This window comes from Durio zibethinus, chromosome 2 (assembly GCF_047325235.1).
Source record: "Durio zibethinus cultivar Kanyao isolate XHJ-2024 chromosome 2, ASM4732523v1, whole genome shotgun sequence".
NCBI lineage: Eukaryota > Viridiplantae > Streptophyta > Magnoliopsida > Malvales > Malvaceae > Durio > Durio zibethinus.
In genome coordinates, this window is record NC_143163.1 from 1,210,886 (window position 1) to 1,233,457 (window position 22,572).

Genomic DNA, 22,572 nt, shown 5'->3' on the forward strand with positions numbered 1-22,572 from the left:
CAACTATAAACCAGATGCAACGAGCCGACCTCAGTGCTTAATTAGGAAAAATCACATACTGATACTGCTCATCAGTCTGAGATGATTTAAAATTCTTATTGATCTCAAACACTTAAACATGCTGCAAATATTTAGAACAGAACATCTTATATTTAATCACAAGTGTAGAAGTTCAAGATCAGCCATTGTGATCCAATTTCTTTGTTGGCGGATTACATACTTATAAAAAGTAACACCTAAGGATTAGTTCGCTTGAAGCTATCAATAGTTACAGGGACATCGCTGCCTTTGATGTGAAGTTGCTCATATTCAGTTGATTGTGCCCTTGGGGTGCATTTTCCAGCAAATTTCAGGCAGGTGAATCCTGTAAATATCAAAATTCCAGAGAGTATCCAACTAAATTGCAAGTTGGCCAATGCTCTTGCCCTCACATCTGCTTCCTGTGAGCTACAGGTCACTGCTCCATGCATGCTGTCACTGCTGCTTTCAGCCAACTGCATAACACATCCTCGTGGAACAAACTGGGGAGTCCATAGCATAAATCCCATGTTCATAAACCAACAACCTTGGAATACAACAGAAATGGAAAGAACAAGAACCGTAGAAAAACTAGTTGGTAGAAATATTGCTGCTAAAGCAGCCAGGAGAGAGACAAATACTATGAGCTGCAAGAGCCAGTGGTAATGACCTTCTAGTCCAACATGATCAGCTGAGTGGAAATGGAGCAAGAAAAGCTCCTGACCAAGAACAAAGGTCACAAGAATTCCCGGAACAGCAGATAGAATCTCAGAGGATTGAGTTAATTCAGCAGAAAGAGTGAAACCTGCAAATATGGCAAGATGGAGAAATATGCTTGCATGCTCGAAGCTATCAAGTTCAAAAGGAAAGTGAAGAAAAGGGAGGTCTAAAACTTGCATAAAAATTGCAACCAGGGAAAAAGATAAGATAAAAATAAGCTCCAAATTTCTGAATCTAGAAAGAGGGCCATTGAATGGGTACCAAAACCTTACTGAAAATTTCGAAGAGCCTTTGAGACAATAAGCTCTGATATTGTTGATGGTGTGCCATAGGCCAAGAAGGGTGAGTGCCAGGCCCGGTACCAAGTGTCCTACAAATGTTCCCATGGAAGCTTCTGTTTTCAGGTATGGAGGTTTTGTATATCTGTTTTAATCCCGACCAAAACTTATATACCAGAAGTGATTGTAGATATATGTGTCAGAAGTTCATATGGTGATAACATATTCAAATGTTTGGTGCACAATGCATGCGTTTCCACTTTCCACAAACAAAAATGAAAGAATAGACAGCCATTTATTTGAAGCCTTTCAAAAGTTGAAGAGAAAGATGATATACCCGATTAGAAAAGGTAAATGCGTGATGAAGAAACTAACTGCTTCACTTCAAACTAACCAAAATTGACATGAGCAGAAAATCGGGGTAGCCTACCGGAGGATCATAGTCCAGATCAACTTTGGAATACGTCAAAGTCATATGATCTGAGTCATCAGACGAGCACAGATTCATTTTTGCTGTAGGTTGCTGTAGTTGGCTGTCTGTAAAACCACCAAAGAAACCAACTCTTAATTTCATTCAATGTATAAAAGGTAAGGCCAGAACTTTATCCCAGTCACCAGCTAGTGGAGAATGAGATGTCTCCAATATAATAACCACAACTGAAAAAAGATGTTTCCACTCAACCAAGAAATGCATTTCCCCATGGGACTTCATTTACTAAAAACTTTATTAACAAAAAAGAAAAAGAAAAAAGTTGATAATATTCTAGGTATATTACCTTCACATTCTAGTGACATGGAGGAGATGTGTGTTTTCTTCTTTTGGTCCAGCTCCGAAAAAAATAACTAGCAATCGTACCTCCTGGAATAAAGTCCACCACTTATTGAAACTTTTATGGTGCAAGTTCCGTTTAAAACTCATGCAGGTTTCATGTCGAATTGATATGAATATGAATTGTCTCACTGCATATTATGCAATATGCAGCTGAGCATAACTCAAGCAACAAATGCCATAACAAAGTCGTTTACCAATTTGTGCATGAGAAAATGACAGCTCCCATTATGCAGTTTTAGTTAGCAGTAATAATATTCAAAGTTACCAACTTGCAGCAAATATGAGGCAAAAAAACAAATATTGTTCCTATATGTGTACCAAATACTATTCAACTATGTTTAGAAGGTGATCTAGGCTCTTCACCGCTTGCTTAGGTACACAACAAGGGTGGATAGTTGCAGTTCTATATCCAAATTGTCCTCACCTCCTTCGGAACTAATGCAAAATCCCCAACTAGCATTAAAGCACGCATGCATCTAAGGAAGACCATGAAAGTTCAACTATAAAATAAAATGACCTATTATATGTATCAACCGAAACAATCCTTCACAATCTCACATTTTGCATAACAATCTAATTTACAATTCACTTCAAACAGCTATTACAAGTCAAATATTGAGTCAGGTTTTCCAGGTTTTGAATGATACACCCTTACTATACACATTTAACTCTTTCTATTCTTGGCTAGAGAAGGGCATCAGTAACTGGTAAATATATCAATATTGCAGAAACAAAAATCAAGAATTACAAGAATTAATTAACTCAACATCCGTTTCCAGTGTGGTCAAACATAATCAGTAAATGACATCTAGATGCTGGCTCTTTATTTAACTTAAGAAGGCAAGCAACTTTGGAGAATTATGGTGCCTAGGCAAGAATCTGTCTTCACTTCTGGTTTCATCTCCAGCTCCAAAAGTTTTGGCATCAATAAAGCCCATTGCATTATCCATGTCACAGAAGGCCTATGTAACGTAGAGATCTGCATTGATTTTATGCTCCAACAACAGAGTACCAGTCTTAATAAGCCAAAAATGGAATCTAAGCATATAATTATCAATGACGGTATATGAGAAGTAACTTGGCTAGCAGTAGAATTAGCAGGAAAGTTTTTCCAAATTCAAGCATTTGAAACGTGAAAACCCTTTCGAAAAGGTTGTTGCAGCCGTCTTATTTTACCATCAGTGGCAGAACCGCATACTGAAATAACTGGTCAAAAGATGCATCTATCTCATTGGACACTTTGTGTTAGATCTAGGATATTGATTAATGGACAGATTGGAAGTCAGTCACATTAAAATAGAAGGTATATTCCTAAGCTAAAAGAAATTATGAATCATGCACTTGTCTGAAGTAAAATGTGTTTGGACTTTTTTGGGGCTACATATGAGAGGTATAATGGGGAGTCAGGATTCAAATTTTGGACCTCAATAACATGTGTTTGGACTTTGTACATGGACAGGTTTGAATACAGGGAAAATTCACATGTTTCCACATCCCTGCCATCATTCACATGCAAAGGAATTTGAGAACTGACCTTACATATATCTTCATCTTCATTCATCCTGACGGTACAGGTTGTTCCAATTTGTTAAACACAGTTCACCATAGAATTGCATACTTTAGGACAAACAACCATGTAAACAGATTACAACCATTCCCACATACCTTTCCTTGTTCCCCTAATCAACAAGAGTTGCAACTTTCTACAGAGTGATCAATTTTCCCCATCCCCTCAATCAAAGACAAGTAAGTGCTGTCATCAGGGGCAATTCCTTCACTAATCATCTCCTTTAGGAGGTCTTCAGCAAGATCTCCTTCCTGGTTTTTGCAAAAACCTTGTATAAGGGCATTATAAGTGAGAAGGGTGGGATTGAAACCTGCACTCAACATCTCATTACGGACTCTCAATGCATCCTTCATATCACCTCTCCTGCAATGCCCACTAATTAGAGTGTTGTAACTAACGTGATCAGGTTTAATTCCCCTTCTTTTCATCTCATCAAGAAGTTCACGAGCTTCTTCAACTCTCCTCTCCTTACAATGGCCTTGCATCAAAGTATTATAAGTCATGTCATCAGGAGGAACATTCAATTTATCCATTTCCTTCAATAACAAAAATGCACGCTCCATATTGCCATTGGCACAGCGACCATCAATCAATGCATTAAACATTACAACAGCTACTGCAACGACCTTACTCATTACCTTTTCAAACAGGTTTTCTGCTGCCGTCATTCAATTCCATCTACTTAAAACATAAATAAGTGATGTATAAGTTACCTGTGTAGGTTGAATCCCCTTGGTTAACATCTCATCATGAAAACTGAATGCTCTCTTCACATTTCCACAGCTGGAGTATCCATTAATTAAGATGTTATACATAATCTGATCACGAACCAACCCCTTTTAACCAAATCATCAGCCTCGATCATTTTATATTCCATAAACAGAACATGAACTAACAAATTGTAAGTTGAGACAGTTGGTAATATTCCGTTCTCTACCATTTCATCCCGATAACCAAATGCCTTTTTCAAATCACCTTTATTGCAATAAAGGTCAATTAAGGTATTATAAGTCACAGCACTTGGAACCAACCCCATTTCTTTCATCTTCTCAAACATCTCAGATGCCTCCTCAAGTCTTTTATCCTTACACATACCACTAATAATCGAACTATATGTGTAAGAATCCGGCTCAATACCTTTACTTCTCATTGCATTCAAAACCAAACGAGCTCTTTCAACTCTTCCTCTTGAACAATAAGCATGAATTATCGTATTATAAGTAATCACATTCGGCTTAACCCCTAAGTTCTCCACAAACCCAATAAAATCTTTTGCTTTCTTTAGCTTCCCTTCCTTGCACAACAAATTTATCATTATATTAAAAGTGTAAATGCTGGACTTAATCTTCATTTTAAACATCTCAGCAAACAAAACCCAAGCACCCTCATTTCTATTCAACTTCAATAATACTTAACATAGCATTACAAGTCTCAATCTTTGGAATTAAACCCTTTTCTTTCATCATATAAAAACACTCTAATCCTTCATCCACCCTCTTCGTTTCACAAAAAGCTCTTATTAAAAAATAAAAAAGAATAGTTGTTGAAGTACCTAACCTTTCACGAGCAAGTGCCAGCTGATCGAAAATGACTGAAACACTGGCAATCTGACTAGAAATGGTTTGCTTTAAGAGTTGTAAAATGGGTTTGGGAGATGGGAGACGAGAGGCAATGGCAATGGCAAAGCAACGGGTTTTAATATCGAGTCGGTGAAATTCAACTTGGGAAGTGAATTGGAGGGCTAATTCAGGGGTTTGTGGAGATTAAAAAGGACAGTTGATACAAGAGATGGGTCCAGGTTTGGTGCGTGGTGTTCGATGAAATGCCACTGAGATGAGCGGACTGATTTAACGAGAAGCTCAGGGCATATTTCAAATGATGGAGATTGGGATCGGTCAGAGGTGGTTGGTTGAGAGGTTGAAGAGAAAAGTGCAGAGAAGAGAGAGTGATGATGGGGGACAAGAATAAATGATTTTGGCTTCTGTTGTTTGAGGATTTGAGAGCTGAGGACCTTGTATGCTTTCATGTTATGGAAAGACAAAATAGGGTTTTGAAGGCTTTCCGCCTTGTAGCTAAATTTAAGGCGTGTTTGCTTCGCTCGATAAAATATTGTTACAAATCCAATTGAAACGGTCCCTCAGCGATTTTTTTTTTGGGTGAAAATAAAAAATAATAATAATAATTTTGCCTTAAATAAGAGGTTAATGAGTAATCTAATGAAAATATATAATTCAAAATTTATCCATGACTTATATTATTGACATGCAAAAAATAATATAGTTTTGAGAATTTTGTATACCATCATTCAAGAAAAGGGCTGTTTCTTAAGCTCGATTATGAAACAATCATTGGAAAATGTCCTTTGAACGATCAGCATCGCGCACACAGCCTAAAAAAATACGTCAAAGACGATGATGCACAAGATAATAAACAAGATAAAATAATAATTTTATAATATATTTAATTTATATTTAAAAAACAAAATACTTAATCATTTTCTAAATAAAAAATAATTCAATATTTTCAAAATATAAAAATTATTTTTAATTCATAAATTAAATTTATATATTTTATTATACTTTTAAAAATTATATCAATAATTTAAATTATATAAACTTTAAAAAATTATAATTTTAATCAATAAATAAAATATGTGATTTCAATTCTTACATCTAAAAATTATAAAATAAAATTATTTTATTTTATTTTATTTTATTTATAAATAATTTTATCTCACCATATCACAATAATATTATGTACCAAACACATCTTAAAAACTCATAACCATCCTCTGCATCGTCCTCCGCATTGAGTATGGTGCAACAAGTCAAGCAACCACCATGTCGCATGGTTCGATGACAATCAGCTATAATACCATTTTGTATGGTTTGCTATTTGCCATCTGCAATGACAGAAAACAGCAATAACAATATTAAAATTTTGGACTATTTTTGCTTCAGCCAGCTATGGTTGATCAAATCGATTAAAGGTATGACCATCGCATCAACATATGGCAAACTTCAGAAGCTGGAAAAAAACCTTTTAAAAACAAAGGAAATTACTACAATGACCTGAAAGGTCTCAAGCAACGGCTATGGCTTGCCGTTTTGGAGGCTCCAGGTTGTTCTTGGATTTGTTGTCGGCGAAATCCTCGGCGTTGTAGATGACGGTGATGTAGAGAGAACAGCTTGGGCAACGAGCGATTTCCTCGCCGAGCTTTAGCTCTTCTTTTGTGATCTGGAAAAGATCGCCGCATGGGCATGGATATGTGTACGCCCGCAACTCCTCGTTCCACTGCATGTCCTCTATCTCCACGTCGTCGTACGACATCGTTTTGGTAGATCAAAGTTGCAGATTTCTTTTGGGTGCGAAGTTGCGTTGAGTTTGGGAAGACAGAATATTTTGATTTTTTGATCGATTGGGTTTTAGGGTTTGTTTATATTTATACCTTTTTATGTCGGTTTATATGGCATAGTAATGGTTTCTGGGAAAATTTCGATTTGATCCTTTAAGTTTTATATATTGATGATTACTTCCACTTACATTTTACACATTTTATGTTTTTCCTACTTGATCCCCTGTTGTTTGTAAATTTAACCTTAGAACAGGTAAGTTTTTTGGGAAACTTCAATTCAGCTCCTCATATTTTAAGTATTTCCTAAACCTCTTGATTTTGAGACTAAATTGATTTTAGATCATGTTTTAAAAGCTTTAAGAACAAACAATTCACATATTGTCATATTGGCAGACTAGGCTTCAATCTTGAGCATTTTTTCCTTCAATAGAAGGGAGCCAGCTGTCAGAACTTTTTCTTCGGCTACGAAGAATCTCTGGGCTCAGAAAACGTCTGGTCAGTCCATTCAGATTGAGCCCATTGCCGCTACTTGAGATGAAAGGCTTGCTCCAACCCACTTCAAGGCCTGATAAGAATCCCTAGGCTTGAAAAAGGTCTGGTCCGACCTTTCATAATGAGCCCATTTCCATTTCTTGAGATGAAAGGCTTGGCCCAACCCTGCTTCAGGGCCTGATTGATCTTTATATGTAAACATTACAGTTACTGATAATTATTGTATTCTTTGCAGCAATTACTCCCCTTTATTTTTAGTTCATGTATTTATATTTATACCCTTTTGTTTTTTGGCTTTAATAATGGCCAATAGCTGGGCAAAACAGAACCGAAAAAGGAAGAAAAAAATAATAAATGAAAAGAGCTGGAGAAGCGTTTTATTAAACAAACATAAAATAAGTAAATGAAACGAGCTAGATGCGACCAAAAATTGGTGACTTTAACCGACCAAAATCTCTCGTTGTCTGTCTATGTCTCAAAGCACACAGATACCATCACCAAAAATAATAATAATAATAATAATAATAATAATAATAAAGCACATGGATTCAAAACGATGCATAGGAAATACACTTTCTCACTTGTTTCTCCAGCCCCAAGAATGTGGGCGCCGCTGACAAACAACCGAAAAACCATCCATCAATGTCCTTATATAAACCCAACTAACACTGACCCACTTCATAATCCCAAACTATCAACCCCAGAAAATCTTCAGATATCTCAAAAACCCTTTCAAATATCTTTCATTGCTTTACCCTTTTGTTGCCTGTTTTTGTCCAGGAAGAATTTTTTTTTTTATATTTTGTAGCTATGTCTGCGCTTGTGGATATCTGGACTAATGAGCTTGCCAAGCTGCGAGAAAAGGGTTTGACCCTTTTCTCTAGTAGTTCAAGCCCTATTGCTACTGAGTCCAGCCCGGTGGTTCAATCGCAAGAAAATAGCTCAACTGAGATCGCACGAGCTTTTGTTAGTAAAGTCATGCGAGTCAACTCTCCTGTGGTGATGTGCTCTGAGGGTTCTGTTTCCATGCTTGTTCAATGCTTTAGCCCTTGAATAAGAAGAAGAAGAAAGACAGTAACAAAATTGGATTTTGTTCTTTATATCCGCTTTCTTTTTACTGATGTTTGTGGATTTCAAATATCAATGTGTAAAGCTATGGTTTACGAAAATCTTACTGCTATAAGATTCTACGGTTTTGATTGAAACAAAGAAGTGGACTTAGTTGATCGGGATTCTGACAATGTCAGAAACAATGTTGATATATCTTTGCCGATATGTTACGATGAAGTGCTATTGTCTTCTCACAAACTCTGAAACTGACCAAACATGATTAACATAGGCAGAGCCAGAGCATGCCATGTTGAGAACTGAAAAAACAGTACCCTTGCTCCCCTAAATCCTGACATAAGATGCTGCAGTTTTAAGACGCTGCCTTTGCACTGAAAATATATATGTGTATATATATATATATATATATATATATATATATATATATATATATATATATATATATAAAGATGCTTGGTTTTGATTAATGGATAGTCTTTCAAAAATAGCAAGCGAAATTATTGTTTTTTTTTCCCAAGCCAAATTACCGTTAGGAAACAAAATCAAAGCCATGCTCTGTGTTCATGGAGTTAGGCTGTTTGATTCTGATTTGTGGAGGGGGAAAATCTACACGAATCAAACCTTGGGCATATTTTTTAATCTACATTTAATCCTTAAACGGTTATGAGACAGATGAAGTATGAAACTTTTAGAAAGATGCGGAGCTGCAGACCAAGTGAAGTGGGGGGAACTGGGGATTTGCATTTGAAATTCAATAAATCACTTCGTGAAATTACATGATGAAATCTATGACTATGCAGCAGACAGTAAACTTGAAAGTCAATTTATTCTGCTCTAAAAACCCATAGACTTAATTTAAAGCAAAACAATAGTTTATTCAAACCAAAAAAATAAAAAAAGAAGAAAGAATAGTTTAATATTGGTCATCTATATCTTAAAGCACACAGATATGTTCATACAGTGAATATGTATCTTCCATTAAAGAAGGTGTGCGCCGTGGACTAACAACAAAACCATCCATCAGGCACCTTTTATAAAATCCAACCCAATAACACTTAATTACATCACATCTCAATTTCTGAACGGTACTATCAAAGATCTGTTAACGATCTTGTATTGTTTATTTTCACCTTACATCCTTTGCTGTCAGTTTGTTGTTAACGAAGATTCCTAGTTATGTCTGGGTTGGTAGATAAGTGGACGACTGAGCTCACCAAGCTACTTGAAAAGGGTCAATCCCTTTTCTCTAGTGGTTCAAGCCCTGCTAGTGTCAGTAGTGCTAAGTCCGGACAGGTGGTTCAAGCACAAGAAAGAAGTTCAAATACCCGAGTCATGCCAGTTAAATCACCTTTGGTGCCCTGCTCTGAGGACTCTGTTTTCATGCTTGTACATTGGTTTAGCCCATAAGGAAGAAGTTGTTCCTTTATTTCCCTTTCTTCCATGGTGGTTTTTGTTTTCTTCCTTTTTTTTGATCCGCTTGTATAAATACATGGCTCTTGAAGTTGAAAAATGTGCTGAAATATGATGTTCTGCTACAAATTAAACTGTTTTGAACCCATAATTTAGCTTTAATAAACAACCATGGAATTGTATCTTTTGATTCCTACATCTTTGAATATCATGGGGAGAATCCGAATATAATCATAAGACTTTGAAGTGGTCAAGTTTCAAAGTCAATCAGTATAACAAAATTATAATTAATTTAACTAGATTTTATTGTACCCCATATAGAACTCAGAAGACAGAGAAAATAATGTAAAATGGTGTAAGACAAGACAACAAAGTAGAGTTCATGGTTGATTTGGTCAGAGATAAGCTGCCCAAAATTGTAGTCATGTAAATTTCCATATGTGGTTGAAAGAATTAATCGCCTTACTGTATTATTTGGTGAATAGAATTCAAACTTCTGATAAAGTTCCAAATTTTGTGAATATTGAAAAGGAAGAGTATACGTACATTGTTACCCAAAAAAAAAAAAAAAAAAAAAAAGAAGAATATCACATGGCTGGACACAATTTTCTATTCCAGGATGAAACATAATTTCTAACAAGTTTTTGAATTCACCGATCTTTGAAACATGATTGGATTTGTAAATGTTTAACAAGTGTAAGAAAGATACGATATTTATTAAAAAAAAATCTGAAGGGTTTGGACGATTTTCCCATTTCATTATCACTTTTTCAGTTCAATAGAACAGCAAATTTTCCCAAGGTGATTTTCTTTCCCTGGGAAGACTCAATTAGAAATGCAAAATTGAAGGCAATAGAGCACGATAGAAAACAAGAACAAGTCCAATTCAAATTAGGGGCCCTGGTGTTGTTGCGCCTGAAACAATAATCACAACAATACAGAAGCAATAGACAACAATCAATAATCAAATGCGCAGGAAAAATAAAGCACACCAAGATTTACGTGGAAAACCCTCCAGTGTAGAGGGAAAAACCACGGGCCACCAGAAAAATCTTCACTATCAAATAATAGTTATACAAAGTTCTTCTCTAGTTAAAACTAGAGCTAATCAACAACTAGAGAAACAATTGGAGAAATCTCACCAAATAAGTGACTCAACAAACACACCCTGGATTTGTTCCTAGAGAGCTTCAAACCCGATCTTCACCGTTCAGAATGTATAACTCTGAATCATAAACCTCCTGACAAGGTTCCAACTCAATCAGACCACGGATCGACTTCCGTTTAACCAACTCTCCCTTCTCTTTTTTCTCTCTCTGCTTTTCCTCGCTTTTCTTCTTTCTCTGCTTGGTTGTCGACACACACCTTAAACAACCCCACCTCTTTTTTATTAAGTAACTAGGGCTCTGTTTAAAATAAAAGATCAAGGCCCATGGCCTTTACTTGGTCCAAAACCACTTACATGGGACTGGACCCCATTTTCCTAACAATCTCCCCCTCCAGTCCCATTAGAAGGAGATTCATCACCATAGCAATTTCATTTGGAACTTACCTTGGCCAGGGAACTCATTCCGGCCAAGTTACTGCAAAGCTCAAGCTTTTTCCTGGGAAGTATCTTAGTCAACATATCTGCCACATTTTTATCAGTATGGACTTTCTTCAATAGCATCTGTTGTTCTTCAATCACTGAACGTAACCAATGATATCTAACATCAATGTGCTTTGTTCTAGCATGGTACATGGTATTCTTACTCAAATCTAAAGCACTCTGGCTATCACAAAATACCACATACTCTTTCTGATTCAACCCCAATTCAAAAAGAAAACGTTTCATCCAAAGCATTTCTTTACATGCTTCAGTTGCTGTAATATACTCAGCTTCTGTAGTTGACAAAGCAACACACTTTTGCAACTTAGACTGCCAAGATACAGCTCCTCCTGCAAAAGTGAACAAATACCCTGAAGTAGATTTCCTACCATCAAGATCGCCTGCCATGTCAGCATCAGTAAACCCTTCTAGAATTGGTTGTGAAACTCCATAAGTCAAACACATTTTTGAGGTACCCCTCAAATATCTAAAAATCCATTTTACTGCTTCCCAGTGAACCTTCCCTGGATTAGAAAGAAATCTGCTCACTACACCAACTGCATGAGCAATGTCGAGCCTTGTACAAACCATAAGATACATTAAAGAAACGACTGCAGAAGAATAAGGAATACTAGACATAGCTAGTTGCTCTTCCTTAGACACTGGACAAGATTTCTTACTTAGATGAAAATGGTTGGCAAGTGAACTGCTAACTGATTTAGCATGTTGCATGTTGAATCTACCAAGCACTCGTTCAACATACTTTTCCTGTGACAACCACAGCTTTCCGGCTCTCCTATCTCGGATAATGTCCATACCAAGAATCTGCTTTGCTGGACCTAAATCCTTCATATCAAAGGACTTAGACAATTGTTCTTTCAACCTGTAAACCATACTAGCATCTTGTCCTACAATCAACATATCATCAACATATAATAATAGGATAATGAAGTTACCATTAGGAAATTGTTTAATATACACACAAGAATCCGCTGTTGTTCTTTTATAGCTATGACTCACCATAAAAGAATCAAACTTTTTGTACCACTGTCGCGGAGCTTGTTTCAAGCCATACAAGCTTTTCTTCAATTTGCAAACTAAGTGCTCTTTCCCTTTCACTTCAAAACCCTCAGGCTGATTCATATAAATGTCCTCCTGCAAATCACCATGTAAAAATACAGTTTTAACATCAAGTTGCTCAAGCTCAAGATTCAAACTAGCTGCCAATCCCAGTACCACTCGAATAGAACTCATTTTTACAACTGGAGCAAAAATCTCATCAAAATCGATGCCTGGTTTCTGAGAAAAACCTTTTACTACCAATCGAGCTTTGTACCTCACTAGTTTGTCACCATTCTTTTTCAACTTGAACACCCATTTATTCTTTAATAGCCTCTTTCCTGTTGGAAGTTTAACAAGATCATAAGTACTATTCTTTCGTAATGACTCCATCTCTTCTTTCATTGCTTTTAACCAGTGCTCTCTATCCGGAGTAGCCTGCACATCTTGAAAGCTTTCTGGCTCCCTTTCACTGGTAACTAAAATAAAATCTAAACTTGGATACTTGGTAGATGGCCTGCGCTCTCTAGTAGATCTCCTAGGCTGAGACTCTACATCACTTGATGCCGAAGGTAGCTCCCCCTGCTCAACACTCTCAGGTAGAGAGGATTGCTCCCCCTGCTCAAAACTAATAGCATCTGGCTCATCACCAACTGTAGCTGGCTCATCCATATCCCCAAGTTCTGTTTCTGGCTCATTTTCACCATCTGTGGCTCTTTTCTGTGAAATCCCTATCGGTGTTGAAACATCACACTCAACAGTAACTCATGTAGTCTTCTCATTTTTTTCAAGGTCTGCTATGGTTTCTTTTTCATGAAAGACCACATCTCTACTTCTGACTGTCTTTCTCTTTACTGGATCCCATACCCTGTAGCCAAATTCCTCATCACCATATCCTACAAACACACACTGTGTAGCTTTACTGTCAAGCTTTGATCTCTGCTCTTTCGGCATATGCATGAATGCTTTACACCCAAAAATTTTCAAGTGAGAGTATGAAGCATCTTTTTCTGTCCACACTTTTTCTGGAATGTCAAAGCCCAAAGGAACTGATGGTGACCTGTTAAGTAAATAACAAGTTGTGTTGACTGCTTCACCCCAGAATGGCTTTGGTAATTTTGCCATCCTCAACATACATCTGACTTTTTCCACAATGGTGCGATTCATTCTTTCAGCTATACCATTATGCTGCGGTGTTCCAGGTTCTGTCCTCTCATGCCTGATCCCATGCTTTGAGCAATACTCTTCAAAGCTTTTAGATGTGTATTCCCCACCATTATCAGTTCGAATACACTTCAAGGGTAATCCTGTCATCCTTTCAACCATGGCATGAAATTTTTGAAAATACTGCAGTACCTGACTTTTGTATTTCAACATATACACCCAAGTCTTACGTGAAGCATCATCAATAAAAGTAACAAAATATCTGCTACCACCTAATGACTCAACCTCAATGGGACCACTTACGTCAGAATAAATTAATTCCAATCTATTTTCTTTTCTCTGAGAACTTTTACGAAAAGAAACTCTATGATGCTTACCAAACAAACAATAATCACATGAATCGAGAGACATACCTTTGGTCAAGGGAATGAGAGAGTGCCTTGCCAAAACCTGTAACCCTTTTTCACTCATGTGTGCCAGCCTCCTGTGCCACAAGTTTGCTGAAGCATTATTTTCAACGGTATTTACCTGGTTACCGTTCAATTGCATCCATGTCTTATACATTGTGCAGCATAGTTTTCCCCTTGTAACTACCATAGATCCTTTGAGAAGCTTCCACTGTCCATTCTTTTATCGACTTTCATATCCTTCATTATCAAGGACATTAATAGCAAGCAAGTTCATTCTCATATCTGGAATGTGTCTGACATCCCTTAAAGTCAACATGTAGCCTGTACTAGTTTGTACAACAATATCACCAATCCCAACAATCTGCGACACACTCTTGTTTCTCATCTTGGTACAACCAAAGTCTCCTACTTTGTAAGTTGTAAACAACTCTCTCTTAGGAACACAATGATATGCCGCTCCTGTGTCAACTATCCACTCAATGTCGGGATCACTAATATGATTACAATCACCATGTGTACAAATCAAAGTAACTAAATCACTATCTGAATTCACTGCTGCAACATTACTATTATCTGAACTTTTGCTTTTCTCATCTTTTCGCTCTTGCTTCAAGATTTTACAGTTTCGTTTTATATGACCCGCCTTACCACAATGGAAACACTTCACTTTACCTCTAGAATTGGATCTATGTTTAGACTTACACGTTGCAATCTTTTTAACAAGCATAACTTTATTCATACCTGTTTTTCTCTCATACAATGCTGCCAATTTTTTCCAAACAATGTGAGCATCTAATTCCTGCGCTACATGATGGAACACGCTGATATCAACCCATTTTCTGATTGTAGCCAGCATTTTTCTACCTAGCTTCTTCCAGCTTTCATCTTTCATATCCGCTGGTTTAGTCGAATCACCCAATATTGGCTCATACAAATCTTTGCAGTATTGATGATCCTCCATCATAGGCTTCCAAATTGAATAATTTGATGCTGTCAATTTTATCATGAAACCTGTATCACTCTCCATGATCTCAAACAGAATTTACTTCTATCCTGGGTTGCTTCTGTATCGATGTCTCAAAATAACTCTTGCTCTGATACCACTTGTCACCGGTCGAGACTTAAGCTCCGAACCCGCGCAGCTCTGAGACCCGGGCATTCACCCTTCCGGCGTCCCAGATCAGCCTTCCGCCACGGTTCACACCCTTGTGAGGTATTGTCCGCTCTGGCCCCCCTGACCTCACGGTTTTATCCTACAAAAAGCGCCTCACAAGGCGGAGATGGTGTGAACCCTTTATACCCCAGGGACCCTCCTATTATGTTCGATGTGGGATTCAGGACTCCCCCTTAGGTCCGTGACATTCTCCCGCACCCAACCTCGTGACGCCCTCGTCACGGAGGCTAGCCACCATGCCTGCCTCCCTCGAGGTGCTTGGCGTAGATCGAACGATTTAGGGTTGGCTCTGATACCACTTGTTGCGCCTGAAGCAATAATCACAACAATACAGAAGCAATAGACAATAATCAATAATCAAATGCGCAGGAAAAATAAAGCACACCAAGATTTACGTGGAAAACCCTCCAGTGTAGAGGGAAAAACCACGGGCCACCAGAAAAATCTTCACTATCAAATAATAGTTATACAAAGTTCTTCTCTAGTTAAAACTAGAGCTAATCAACAACTAGAGAAACAATTGGAGAAATCTCACCAAATAAGTGACTCAACAAATACACTCTGGATTTATTCCTAGAGAGCTTCAAACCCGATCTTCACCGTTCAGAATGTATAACTCTGAATCATAAACCTCCTGACAAGGTTCCAACTCAATCGGACCACGAATCGACTTCCGTTTAACCAACTCTCCCTTCTTTTTTTTCTCTCTCTGCTTTTCTTGGCTTTTCTTCTTTCTCTGCTTGGTTGTCGACACACACCTTAAACAACCCCACCTCTTTTTTATTAAGTAACTAGGGCTCTGTTTAAAATAAAAGATCAAGGCCCATGGCCTTTACTTGGTCCAAAACCACTTACATGGGACTGGACCCCATTTTTCCCAAACAATTGGAGAAATCTCACCAAATAAGTGACTCAACAAATACACCCTGGATTTGTTCCTAGAGAGCTTCAAACCCGATCTTCACCGTTCAGAATGTATAACTCTGATCATAAACCTCCTGACAAGGTTCCAACTCAATCGGACCACGGATTGACTTCCGTTTAACCAACTCTCCCTTCTCTTTTTTCTCTCTCTGCTTTTCCTGGCTTTTCTTTTTTTTTTTGCTTGGTTTTCGACACACACATTAAACAACCCCACCTCTTTTTTATTAAGTAGCTAGGGCTCTGTGTAAAATAAAAGATCAAGGCCCATGGCCTTTACTTGGTCCAAAACCACTTACATGGGACTGGACCCCATTTTCCTAACAATCTCTCCCTCCAGTCCCATTAGAAAGAGATTCATCACCATAGCAATTTCATTTGGAACTTACCTTGGCCAGGGAACTCATTCCGGCTAAGTTACTGCAAAGCTCAAGCTTTTCCCTGGGAAGTATCTTAGTCAACATATCTGCCACATTTTTATCAGTATGGACTTTCTTCAATAGCATCTGCTGTTCTTCAATCACTGAACGTAACCAATGATATCTAACATCAATGTGTTTTGTTCTAGCATGGTACATGGTATTCTTAATCAAATCTAAAGCACTCTGGCTATCACAAAATATCACATACTCTTTCTGATTCAACCCCAATTCAAAAAGAAAATGTTTCATCCAAAGCATTTCTTTACATGCTTCAGTTGCTATAATATACTCAGCTTCTGTAGTTGACAAAGCAACACACTTTTGCAACTTAGACTGCCAAGATACAGCTCCTCCTGCAAAAGTGAACAAATACCCTGAAGTAGATTTCCTACCATCAAGATCGCCTGTCATGTCAACATCAGTAAACCCTTCTAGAATTGGTTGTGAAACTCCATAAGTCAAACACATTTTTGAGGTACCCCTCAAATATCTAAAAATCCATTTTACTGCTTCCCAGTGAACCTTCCCTGGATTAGAAAGAAATCTGCTCACTACACCAACTGCATGAGCAATGTCAGGCCTTGTACAAACCATAAGATACATTAAAGAACCGACTGCAAAAGAATAAGGAATACTAGACATAGCTAGTTGCTCTTCCTTAGACACTGGACAAGATTTCTTACTTAGATGAAAATGGTTAGCAAGTGAACTGCTAACTGATTTAGCATGTTGCATGTTGAATCTACCAAGCACTCGTTCAACATACTTTTCCTGTGACAACCACAGCTTTTCGGCTCTCCTATCTCGGATAATGTCCATACCAAGAATCTGCTTTGCTGGACCTAAATCCTTCATATCAAATGACTTAGACAATTGTTCTTTCAACCTGCAAACCATACTAGCATCTTGTCCTACAATCAACATATCATCAACATATAATAATAGGATAATGAAGTTACCATTAAGAAATTGTTTAATATACACACAAGAATCCGCTGCTGTTCTTTTATAGCTATGACTCACCATAAAAGAATCAAACTTCTTGTACCACTGTCGCGGAGCTTGTTTCAAGCCATACAAGCTTTTCTTCAATTTGCAAACTAAGTGCTCTTTCCCTTTCACTTCAAAACCCTCAGGCTGATTCATATAAATGTCCTCCTGCAAATCACCATGCAAAAATGCAGTTTTAACATCAAGTTGCTCAAGCTCAAGATTCAAACTAGCTGCCAATCCCAGTACCACTCGAATAGAACTCATTTTTACAACTGGAGCAAAAATCTCATCAAAATCGATGCCTGGTTTCTGAGAAAAACCTTTTACTACCAATCGAGCTTTATACCTCACTAGTTTGTCACCATCCTTTTTCAACTTGAACACCCATTTATTCTTTAATGGCCTCTTCCCTCTTGGAAGTTTAGCAAGATCATAAGTACTATTCTTTCGCAATGACTCCATCTCTTCTTTCATTGCTTTTAACCAGTGCTCTCTATCCGGAGTAGCCTGCACATCTTGAAAACTTTCTGGCTCCCCTTCACTGGTAACTAAAATAAAATCTGAACTTGGATACCTAGTAGATGGCCTGCGCTCTCTAGTAGATCTCCTAGGCTGAGACTCTACATCACTTGATGCCGAAGGTAGCTCCCTCTGCTCAACACCAATAGCATCTGGCTCATCACCAACTGTAGCTAGCTCATCCATATCCCCAAGTTCTATTTCTGGCTCATTTTCACCATATGTGGCTCTTTCTTGTGAAATCCCTGTCGGTGTTGAAACATCACACTCAACAGTAACTCGTGTAGTCTTCTCATTTTTTTCAAGGTCTGCTATGGTTTCTTTTTCATGAAAGACCACATCTCTGCTTCTGACTATCTTTCTCTTTACTGGATCCCATACCCTGTAGCCAAATTCCTCATCACCATATCCTACAAACACACACTGTGTAACTTTACTGTCAAGCTTTGATCTTTGCTCTTTCGGCACATGCATGAATGCTTTACACCCAAAAATTTTCAAGTGAGAATATGAAGCATCTTTTCCTGTCCACACTCTTTCTGGAATGTCAAAGCCCAAAGGAACTGATGGTGACCTGTTAAGTAAATAACAAGTTGTGTTGACTGCTTCACCCCAGAATGGCTTTGGTAATTTTGCCATCCTCAACATACATCTGACTTTTTCCACAATGGTGCGATTCATTCTTTCAGCTATACCATTATGCTGCGGTGTTCCAGGTTCTGTCCTCTCATGCCTGATCTCATGCTTTAAGCAATACTCTTCAAAGCTTTTAGATGTGTATTCCCCACCATTATCAGTTCGAATACACTTCAAGGGTAACCCTGTCATCCTTTCAACCATGGCATGAAATTTTTGAAAATACTGCAGTACCTGACTTTTATATTTCAACATATACACCCAAGTCTTACGTGAAGCATCATCAATAAAAGTAACAAAATATCTGCTACCACCTAATGACTCAACCTCAATGGGACCACATACGTCAGAATAAATTAATTCCAATTTATTTTCTTTTCTCTGAGAACTTTTACGAAAAGAAACTCTATGATGCTTACCAAACAAATAATAATCACATGAATCGAGAGACATACCTTTGGTCAAGGGAATGAGAGAGTGCCTTGCCAAAACCTGTAACCCTTTTTCACTCATGTGTGCCAGCCTCCTGTGCCACAAGTTTGCTGAAGCATTATTTTCAACGGTATTTACCTGGTTACCGTTCAATTGCATCCATGTCTTATACATTGTGCAGCATAGTTTTTCCCTTGCAACTATCATAGATCCTTTGAGAAGCTTCCACTGTCCATTCTTTTGTCGACTTTCATATCCCTCCTTATCAAAGACATTAATAGCAAGCAAGTTTATTCTCATATCTGGAATATGTCTGACATCCCTCAAAGTCAACATGCAGCCTGTACTAGTTTGTACAATAATATCACCAATCCCAACAATCTGCGACACACTCTTGTTTCCCATCTTGGTACAACCAAAGTCTCCTGCTTTGTAAGTTGTAAACAACTCTCTCTTAGGAACACAATGATATGCCGCTCCTGTGTCAACTATCCACTCAATGCCGGGATCACTAACATGATTACAATCACCATGTGTACAAATCAAAGTAACTGAATCACTATCTGAATTCACTGCTGTAACATTGCCATCATCTGAACTCTTGCCTTTCTCATCTTTTCGCTCTTGCTTTAAGATTCTACAGTTTCGTTTTATATGACCCGCCTTACCACAATGGAAATACTTCACTTTACCTCTAGACTTGGATCTATATTTAGATTTACCACGACCTTTTGAGTCCTGACCTCTGTCGATGTTTCTATCCCTGTTCTCTGTGACCAGAGCTTGATTCCCAGGGTCTACATCTTTTCGCCTCGCTTCTTCATTAAGCGTACTGTCTTTTACCATCTCCAATGTCACCTTATAATCAGGAGCTGAATTAAGAACAGTCACAACTAGAGTATTCCAGCTGTCTGGCAATGAACCCAAAAGAAATAATGCCTTCATTTCATCATCCATCTTAAGTTTCATAGTAGTCATCCGATTAAATATATCTTGAAAATCACTCAAGTGCTCTGTAACAGATCGTCCATCCCTGTACTGTAAAGTTGCAATCTTCTTAACAATCATAATTTTATTCATACCTGTTTTTCTCTCATACAATGCTGCCAATTTTTCCCAAACAATGTGAGCATCAGCCTGAGGGTTTTGAAGTGAAAGGGAAAGAGCACTTAGTTTGCAAATTGAAGAAAAGCTTGTATGGCTTGAAACAAGCTCCGCGACAGTGGTACAAAAAGTTTAATTCTTTTATGGTGAGTCATAGCTATAAAAGAACAGCAGCGGATTCTTGTGTGTATATTAAACAATTCCCTAATGGTAACTTCATTATCCTATTATTATATGTTGATGATATGTTGATTATAGGACAAGATGCTAGTATGGTTTGCAGGTTGAAAGAACAATTGTCTAAGTCCTTTGATATGAAGGATTTAGGTCCAGCAAAGCAGATTCTTGGTATGGAAATTATCCGAGATAGGAGAGCTGAAAAGCTGTGGTTGTCACAGGAAAAGTATGTTGAACGAGTGCTTGGTAGATTCAACATGCAACATGCTAAATCAGTTAGCAGTTCACTTGCCAATCATTTTCATCTAAGTAAGAAATCTTGTCCAGTGTCTAAGGAAGAGCAACTAGCTATGTCTAGTATTCCTTATTCTTTTGCAGTCGGTTCTTTAATGTATCTTATGGTTTGTACAAGGCCTGACATTGCTCATGCAGTTGGTGTAGTGAGCAGATTTCTTTCTAATCCAGGGAAGGTTCACTGGGAAGCAGTAAAATGGATTTTTAGATATTTGAGGGGTACCTCAAAAATGTGTTTGACTTATGGAGTTTCACAACCAATTCTAGAAGGGTTTACTGATGTTGACATGACAGGCGATCTTGATGGTAGGAAATCTACTTCAGGGTATTTGTTCACTTTTGCAGGAGGAGCTGTATCTTGGCAGTCTAAGTTGCAAAAGTGTGTTGCTTTGTCAACTACAGAAGCTGAGTATATTACAGCAACTGAAGCATGTAAAGAAATGCTTTGGATGAAACATTTTCTTTTTGAATTGGGGTTGAATCAGAAAGAGTATGTGATATTTTGTGATAGCCAGAGTGCTTTAGATTTGAGTAAGAATACCATGTACCATGCTAGAACAAAGCACATTGATGTTAGATATCATTGGTTACGTTCAGTGATTGAAGAACAGCAGATGCTATTGAAGAAAGTCCATACTGATAAAAATATGACAGATATGTTGACTAAGATACTTCCCAGGGAAAAGCTTGAGCTTTGCAGTAACTTGGCCGGAATGAGTTCCCTGGCCAAGGTAAGTTCCAAATGAAATTGCTATGGTGATGAATCTCCTTCTAATGGGACTGGAGGGGGAGATTGTTAGGAAAATGGGGTCCAGTCCCATGTAAGTGGTTTTGGACCAAGTAAAGGCCATGGGCCTTGATCTTTTATTTTACACAGAGCCCTAGCTACTTAATAAAAAAGAGGTGGGGTTGTTTAAGGTGTGTGTCGACAACCAAGCAGAGAAAGAAGAAAAGCCAGGAAAAGCAGAGAGAGAAAAAAGAGAAGGGAGAGTTGGTTAAACGGAAGTCGATCCGTGGTCCGATTGAGTTGGAACCTTGTCAGGAGGTTTATGATTCAGAGTTATACATTCTGAACGGTGAAGATCGGGTTTGAAGCTCTCTAGGAACAAATCCAGGGTGTATTTGTTGAGTCACTTATTTGGTGAGATTTCTCCAATTGTTTCTCTAGTTGTTGATTAGCTCTAGTTTTAGCTAGAGAAGAACTTTGTATAACTATTATTTGATAGTGAAGATTTTTCTGGTGGCCCGTGGTTTTTCCCTCTACACTGGAGGGTTTTCCACGTAAATCTTGGTGTGCTTTATTTTTCCTACGCATTTGATTATTGATTGTTGTCTATTGCTTCTGTATTGTTGTGATTATTGCTTCAGGTGCCTTTTGTAGGACAAAACCGTGAGGCCAGGGGGCCAGAGCGGACAATACCTCACAAGGGTGTGAACCGTGGCAGGAAGGCTGATCCGGGACGCCGGAAGGGTGAATGCCCGGGTCCCGGAGCCGCGCGGGTTCGGAGCTTAAGTCTCGACCCGTGACAAGTGGTATCAGAGCCAACCCTAAACCGTTCGATCCACGCCAAGCACCTCGAAGGAGGCAGGCAGGGTGGCTAGCCTCCGTGACGAGGGCGTCACGAGGTTGGGTGCGGGAGAATGTCACGGACCTAAGGGGGAGTCCTGAATCCCACATCGAACATAATAGGAGGGTCCCTGGGGTATAAAAGGGTTCACACCATCTCCGCCTTGTGAGGCGCCTTTTGTAGGACAAAACCGTGAGGCCAGAGGGGCCAGAGCGGACAATACCTCACAAGGGTGTGAACCGTAGCGGAAGACTGATCTGGGACGCCGGAAAGGTGAATGCCCGGGTCCCGAAGCCGCACGGGTTCGGAGCTTAAGTCTCGACCCGTGACAGGTGTTCCATTGAACTTTCCAACCTTGAGAATTATTTTTT

At 38.4% G+C, this 22,572-nt stretch overlaps 1 protein-coding gene and 2 pseudogenes across 7 annotated transcripts; all 3 read right to left on the reverse strand.

Moving 5' to 3' along the window:
* Positions 1-41: 41 nt before the first annotated feature.
* LOC111308611 (transmembrane epididymal protein (DUF716)) lies at positions 42-5,508 on the reverse strand. Of its 5 annotated transcripts, XM_022907073.2 has the most exons (5): positions 3,383-5,508; positions 1,793-1,875; positions 1,447-1,553; positions 1,011-1,161; positions 42-823 (listed from the first exon to the last, which is right to left on the reverse strand). In XM_022907073.2, exons 2-5 carry the CDS (start codon positions 1,809-1,811, stop codon positions 237-239), a joined length of 864 nt encoding a protein of 287 aa, XP_022762808.2. In that variant the 5' UTR covers positions 1,812-1,875; positions 3,383-5,508; the 3' UTR covers positions 42-236. The 5 variants fall into 5 exon arrangements, with proteins under 5 accessions (XP_022762808.2, XP_022762810.2, XP_022762806.1 ...); XM_022907075.2 differs by having other exon boundaries at positions 1,793-5,506; XM_022907071.2 differs by lacking the exon at positions 3,383-5,508 and having other exon boundaries at positions 42-1,161; positions 1,354-1,553; positions 1,793-2,271.
* Positions 2,408-5,441, reverse strand: LOC111308605 (uncharacterized; annotated as a pseudogene). Its single transcript, XR_016328074.1, has 2 exons — positions 3,514-5,441; positions 2,408-3,410 (listed from the first exon to the last, which is right to left on the reverse strand). The product of XR_016328074.1 is annotated as an uncharacterized LOC111308605 (transcript).
* Positions 5,509-6,088: 580 nt separating the features above from the next.
* Positions 6,089-6,843, reverse strand: LOC111308613 (diphthamide biosynthesis protein 3 pseudogene; annotated as a pseudogene). The gene is made up of 2 exons (XR_016328112.1): positions 6,487-6,843; positions 6,089-6,317 (listed from the first exon to the last, which is right to left on the reverse strand). The product of XR_016328112.1 is annotated as a diphthamide biosynthesis protein 3 pseudogene (transcript).
* Between the last annotated feature and the right edge of the window lie 15,729 nt (positions 6,844-22,572).

Coding starts and splice junctions, on each gene's coding strand:
- LOC111308611 (XM_022907071.2), bottom strand. CDS start 1,124: ATGGGAACATTTGTAGGACACTTGGTACCGGGCCTGGCACTCACCCTT.